The sequence below is a fragment of the Limulus polyphemus genome, unplaced genomic scaffold (genome assembly GCF_000517525.1).
Source record: "Limulus polyphemus unplaced genomic scaffold, Limulus_polyphemus-2.1.2 Scaffold9940, whole genome shotgun sequence".
Lineage (NCBI taxonomy): Eukaryota > Metazoa > Arthropoda > Merostomata > Xiphosura > Limulidae > Limulus > Limulus polyphemus.
Window position 1 is genome coordinate 10265 of NW_013675550.1, and position 6787 is coordinate 17051.

At 30.5% G+C, this 6787-nt stretch overlaps 1 protein-coding gene across 2 annotated transcripts; it reads right to left on the minus strand.

The window, feature by feature from the left end:
* Positions 1 to 1040: 1040 nt before the first annotated feature.
* LOC106476159 lies at positions 1041 to 6158 on the minus strand. 2 transcript variants are annotated; one of them, XM_022380099.1, is made up of 4 exons: positions 6138 to 6158; positions 2768 to 2807; positions 2591 to 2653; positions 1041 to 1459 (listed from the first exon to the last, which is right to left on the minus strand). In XM_022380099.1, the coding sequence occupies exons 1-4, from the start codon at positions 6141 to 6143 to the stop codon at positions 1056 to 1058; spliced, it is 513 nt and encodes a 170-aa protein (XP_022235807.1). In that variant the 5' UTR covers positions 6144 to 6158; the 3' UTR covers positions 1041 to 1055. The 2 variants fall into 2 exon arrangements, with proteins under 2 accessions (XP_022235807.1, XP_022235806.1); XM_022380098.1 differs by lacking the exon at positions 6138 to 6158 and adding an exon at positions 5829 to 5893.
* Between the last annotated feature and the right edge of the window lie 629 nt (positions 6159 to 6787).

Here is a 6787-nt window from a genome sequence, read left to right on the forward strand (position 1 = left end):
GAAACACCATCTTAATGGGAAAACGTATGCAAACGTGGAAGGTGTTAAAGAGGAGATCGAAATGTTTTTAGCTTCAAAGCCAAGTGATTTCTTTAATCAGGGCATTAACAACCTGATTGTAAGATAGAAAAGCATCATCGGTAAGAATGAAGACTATTTCATTTAATAAATGTTTTGTTTTGATATACAAGTTGTTTGGGTTTTTTCATCTAAAAAGAAGTGACATTAATTTCTTGACGACCTAATACATAGAAATTAATAACATCATCCTGTAATATTTGTACATTTTTAGTGTACTCAATTTGTGTAAAATTAAAACCTAATTTTGATTTTATATATTACAACAATGTCTTACCTAAACAAAACAAAACAATGGCATCATATTACATACTGTAGTTTATTTGTGTACCTAAACAAAACAATGGCATCATATTACATACTGTAGTTTATTTGTGTACCTAAACAAAACAATGGCATCATATTACATACTGTAGTTTATTTGTGTACCTAAACAAAAAAGAATTATCATTAATAAGTATATTTTAACAGCCATCCAACATCACAGACGACTTGTAAAATTAACTTCTACACACAACAGATTTAACAATAAGTTTTAAGTTCTTTTATTCACAAAACTATCATTAGTATTTTTGATTTGTGCCTCAGAAGTTGTAGTACTGAATGTGATAACTGATGTTTGGCAAGACAAATAAAGATCACAGTATATGTTTGTTTGTTTAGAATTTTTGTGCAAAGTTACACAAAGGCTGTGAAGAACTGTCTCTAATTTTGAACTGCCAGACTAGGGGAAGCAATCTAGTCGAGAGCACGAACCATCAACTGTTTTATCTGACTAAACAGTGGAATTTGATTATCATTCTTATAATGCACCCACGGCCTCAAAGTGCAGTGTACAATTTTTGTGGCAAAAGAACACAAACCATGAACTCTCGGATTAACAATCCAAACATGCTAAACTTTAGGCCACACCAAGCCCAACACAATAAATGAAATTCAGGTTACCTTTAATCCTCATTATTTACCTGGATGGTTTATTAAGGGGAAAAAAATAAAAATACCTTTTCTGGAGTCAAGGTTTTTACAGATGTAATGACTACTTTCTTTTTTAGGTCTTCCTCGTGTTCAGCCACACTCTTCTCAGAGGTTTTTACTGGAGTCTTCTGCTGTAAAACTGGTCTTGAAATTCTAGTCACTCCAGTAACCTTACTGGGTGCTTTATCAACTTTTGTGTTGATCACCTGTTGCTTGGGACTTGGTTTCACCTTTACAACAGGCTTGGTGAGAACTTCCGTTTCTGATTTTGTTACTGCGCCAAAGATCTCTTCTTCGTTAACAGTCCCGTGGTCTTCTGTTGTTATTGTGTCCTCACCAGATGAGTGCTCATCACCAAGAACCTCATCTTCATCTACCTCATCTCTTGGATCTGTTTGATCTACATCTGTGATGTAGGAACATAATTATTTTTGTACATATAGACTTAAATTTTACCAGTTCTAAAATATCTGGCACCAATTTTTGTGATAACAAATGCATAGATTATTTAAACATAAAAGGAGCTTAAATATGTTTGACATAAAACTAGAGAGGAGAGAGTAAGTAAACTATGTCATTTCGTTCAAGATTTACTTGCATGTTAAAGCCCAATCATAAACCATCATCTGATCTATATAGAGACTGGTTTGTCAAAAAGGGTGTAATAACTTCATCCTAAACGTGAACACTCTAAGAGAAAACCATATTATAGATTTATTGGCTCTGTAGCTCATTATGGCTATCACATTTTTAAAAAATGAAGAGGCGTCTCATTCCAGAAACATTTATCAAAATGTAACAAAAAGAATTTTAAAGACAACTTGAATGAGTAGCGAGGAAAACTTTAGAACAAGTTTAATGTAGTAATTTAGACTAAAGTCTTCTTTGTTATCCCTTCAAGCTGTCTCTAAGTTTGTTAATCACGATGGGCTATCTGTTCTATGCCCACAAAAATAAAACAAATTTTTTCCAGGCCTTACTTTTCAAAGATGGAAGAAATCTTTTATAAATTAATTTATATATACACCAGTTACAAATTAGGTAGAAAATAGTTACAATGTTTACATACAGGATTATTATCCAAAATTATAGTTTTTGAATACCAACAAAATTAAATCAAAGTAAGACTAAAGGCTTTATTTATCCACAAAACAATCTCTAAACAAATTATGGCTGGATAAGTTAACCTAATTCATTTCCATCAAGTTAAATGATCAGCTATTCGGTATGATCACGCATATCTACACGAATCTAAAGTCTTGTAATCCTGGCACTGTTTGTTTTAAATCTAATGATGAGGAGTTAACATCATCAAAACAGAATCACTCCTTTAGTATTTTGTTAATGAATGTATTTAGCTTAAGCAGCTTGTGCATACATATTTTAAAGTTGTGACAAATATTTGTTTTTGTATAATCAGCTATACCGACTCTAGAAAGATGTAAAATATCTAGAATTTTTTACATCATTTTCCACTTAGCAAGTCAGTTGAATATAAGATGGAATATATGTTTCTATAGAAACAGGTTTAACATACCCTTTGAAAGATGCATGGCTTCTTGAAGTCTCTCAATTAATTCATTTTTGTTGCCCGTAATAGGCAGACTTGAAAAAGGAGTTGAAATTAAGAGGCTTAGCTTAACATGTTTATGATTTAGGTTTTGAACACAGTATTGTTGACATGTATATCTATAACATAAAACAACAACAACAGCTAAGCCTCTTAATTTCAACTCCTTTTTCAAGTCCGCCACCTAAAAAATAAACATGTTAATTTGAACACAGTATTGTTGACATGTATATCTATAACATAAAACATTTTATCATAATACACAAAAAAAAACATGTAAAAAACTAACTTTTAGTGACCATCATTCAGTAAAAAAAAAATATACCCCATATAAAATGCGTCTATAGTTTGCCAATATTGCCTTTGTCAGATAATGAAAGCACACTCAAAAAACGTATTTTACATTTTGGTTTAGGAATTGTCAAGTATGTGTATGATTAACTCAAGTACGAGTTTTGTAAGGGTTAAAGTGACAAAAAGGTCATTTGGCTCATTCTGGCCATCACAACATCAGGTCATTTGGCTCATTCTGGCCATCCCTTAAACTAAACAGAGACTTGTAAAGTTGTTCACATCTGTATACTTGTGTCTAACTGATAAAAATATCAATTTAAACTAACAGTAATAATCACATATTAAGGCAAGCTATTATGCAAATTAATATCACTAACCAGGGAATATTGTTACCAAATACAAATATGGACTTAAATTCCAAGATCTTCTGACTTATTCCTTCCACCACTCAAACAGACAACCCACTGGTTGATTATACAAGCTGCAAAAAAACCTTGAACACCTGAATCGTACCATATCTCAGCTATACGTATTCAAGTTTGTGTACTAGAATTTCTTAAACCAAGCATTATTCAAATAGCTTGTTTCTGTAACATAAGCTTCATGTCCTGTATTTCTTACATTCATGTCAATCCTTCTCAATGACCCTGAGCAAGAAGACTGAGGAAGAATGTACAAAAACTTGAGTATAAATTAAGGTTTCATATTATTTTAGCCTCTTACCTTTGTAACACAACACTAAACTTACTTTAAAACCTTTTTAATTGTACATCTTAAATATTTTTATTACAGTTTCTTATAAAATTCAGTTTCACATCTCGTATAAAGTGGTGGTCTCCATTACTGCCAAATACTACTTATTCCGTAAGCCAATAACTCTGTTATAGAAATAAAACTGCCTCAACTAGTCTGGCCTGTCTTTTACAAATCCTAGATTTGTGTCCTCTTGTCCAATTGTTTTTAGAATATATCATAAAGAAATCCGAGACCTTTATCATATCATTCACCAGGATAATTCTGTAAATGTCAATAAGATCACATCTTCTCCCTCTTTCCTCAAGAGAAAATAAGTTAAGAACCTGTTAACTACAGCTGGGAATTTAGTGGAATTTGATAATTGATTAATCATTGAGTTCATTAATCGATTACATTCAACAAGTGACTAATCTCATGGGAGACTTTGATAGTTGGAAAAATCAAATATAGTAATATTCGGAAACACTAATTTTAATTAGTTGATTATATTTGTGAGTTCTAACACTAATTATTGCCATTATGATATCTCATTATTATTTTTGATTAATTTATCTTGATAGTTTCGATTATGTGGATAGTTGGAATAATGGAAAACACTAATTTTAATTACTTGATTATTTTCATGACAATACTCAATATCTCCATAAAAAAGACCTTCCATCTGTGTACCCTTCTCTGAATCCTTTCTAAAAAAGTCAATATCTTTTCTTTGATAAGGAAACTAACTTTACACAGTATTCAATGAGGCCTAACCAGTAGTTTGTATGGAGATAATTACCTTTTGACTAGTATGTCTATAAAAACATTCTAAAATTCTATTAGTTTTACTACTAGCACAGAACACTGCCTTGATAGTTATCCACCACTATGATAAGATCCTTTTTTTTTCAATTATGCTATTCGGTGAAATCATTTCTATATTAAATTTGTGCTTTAAATTATGATAAAAACAAATACATTACCATCCACTTACTATAATGAAATGTAATTTTCCAAGTATATGTCCACCAACTAACTGACTGAAGTCGTTTTGTAACATCTTAACACAACAAGACATAACACAAGCTTAATGTTATGTCTTGTTGTGTTAAGATGTTACAACAAACTTTCATAATTTATTGAATATACTCTACCAATATCATTAATGAAACGTAAAAGCCAAAACATTGACAAGAAGTCCTGGTGGACAGGACTTCATTATGATGAACATCTTGTTTTCTTTCATTTAAAGTAATCTTCCCTAATCCATACGAATTTCTGATATTGATAAGGTGCCACACAGAAGATTAGGTTAGAAAATCATATTTTTCGAAAACCTAAGCACACCAAGTTTACTTCCTTTCCGTTATCCGGATAACACATAAAATGTTGATGCAGTAAGTTTAAGAAAGATTAAGGGAAGGCTTGATAAATAATTAAACGATCAAGGATGAATTTCAGTTTGTTTTAAATATGGAACAGCATGTTGTCCTTTAGGTGTTTTGTTATATTAACTAAAGTTATTCTATTTTATGGCATTACTTTGCACTTCTTTTATCAGACAAAAATATTTCCCACTACACCAGTAAGGCTATCTAATCTATAGTTTCTAGGACAACTACTGAAAAATAGGAGTAACATTGACAAATCTCCAATCCTCAGGTACCTGTTCTTTGTCTATTGATAAAGACATTTTTGTCCATCAAAAATGATAAAGAAGACTACATTTATGATTTGTTTCTAATAAAATAAATGTTCTCGATTTGCTAAAAAATTTCCAGTGTATGGAAATAAACAAAATAAGCCTTCATTTTGTAAACTGCATTTTTATAATAAATCTTAATAAAAACACTAAGCTTAATATCATATTATAATGAAGTGTTAGGTTAAAAGGCTTACAAGTATATTTTGTCTTATGTTACTATAGAGAAATAGAAGCAATGCATATCTTCTTCCCCGCGAATATCAAGATTGAAACAGTCATTTACTCAAAATTACTATACACTGTTAATGTCTTTTAATATAATAATAATTAATATTAATAGTATGAAATACCGCAACACTTCAAACAAATTTTTAAACATAAACATTACTAAGTATTGTACTTGTGTCAATATTAATATCATAAAGTTATTGCTCTCTCGTAAAAATAATAAATATTAATATAGTGTAAAACCTTCATTCCTAACAAATCAGTTGTTTCCAGTAACACTTCAACCTCATCACCTGTTTCGTCCATTACCTTTTAATATTAGTAGCGTAGTGCTACCTAGGTAAGAAAACTAACATTTCTTCAAATTTCACATTTTTAATATTAAAAACTGCTATTCATAGTGATATAAAACATTGACGCCTAAGTTTAAAATCTTTATGATAAATATGTTAATTTTTGTAGTAACAACAGCAAATAAAAGTAAGTTTTTCAAATAGTTTTTTGTATCTAACACAGAATTAACTTAAATTGTTTAAACAAAGCAGATCTTACAATCATTTTTATTAGTATTACCAAAGTTACACACCAACGATGAAACTAAACAACTGATTTAACAATAAAATTTACTTTCTGTAATTGATACTTGAAACCGCCAGTACGTGGTGAAACTCCATAATTACAGAAATGAGGGGAAAAACAAAGACAATTGTACATTTCACAACCACAGTTTCGCCAGTAAAGGCATCACCATGTCTGTACCTGATGATGTCTTTATTGGCGAAACCATGGTCGTTAATTATTAAATGAAGTTTTTGCCTAATATATAAATGTCTTTGCTTTTATCATCAATTCCGTAAAATTTACTTTCAACTTAATATACTGTCTTATTGTTTTACGTTATAGTTTAAAGAATAACTATAATACAAGAAGTTGATTTAAATTAAAAACTAACAGGTATTTAAATTTTAGTATACGTTTTTTGTGTTAAATTTGAAGTAGCCTATTAATATTAACTTTCGAACAAAGTTAGCTAAATACTTAGAGCGAAACTAAATATGAAACAGTAAATGAGTATAGCTGATGAAATATACCTTTCTTACTTGTGAAGATTAGAATACATTGTTTCATCAGAGGGGCACTCTTGTACTTAACGACATTTTCGGCCATAGTCCCAATAGCATCTCACAAGGTTTTCGGCCAAC

Coding starts and splice junctions, on each gene's coding strand:
- LOC106476159 (XM_022380098.1), bottom strand. CDS start 5,891: ATGGACGAAACAGGTGATGAGGTTGAAGTGTTACTGGAAACAACTGAT. Junction 2,808..5,828: donor CTGATTTGTTAGGAATGAAG/GTTTTACACTAT, acceptor TTTATTTTTTAG/GTGGCGGACTTGAAAAAGGA. Junction 2,654..2,767: donor GTTGAAATTAAGAGGCTTAG/CTGTTGTTGTTG, acceptor TTTCAAGTCTGC/CTATTACGGGCAACAAAAAT.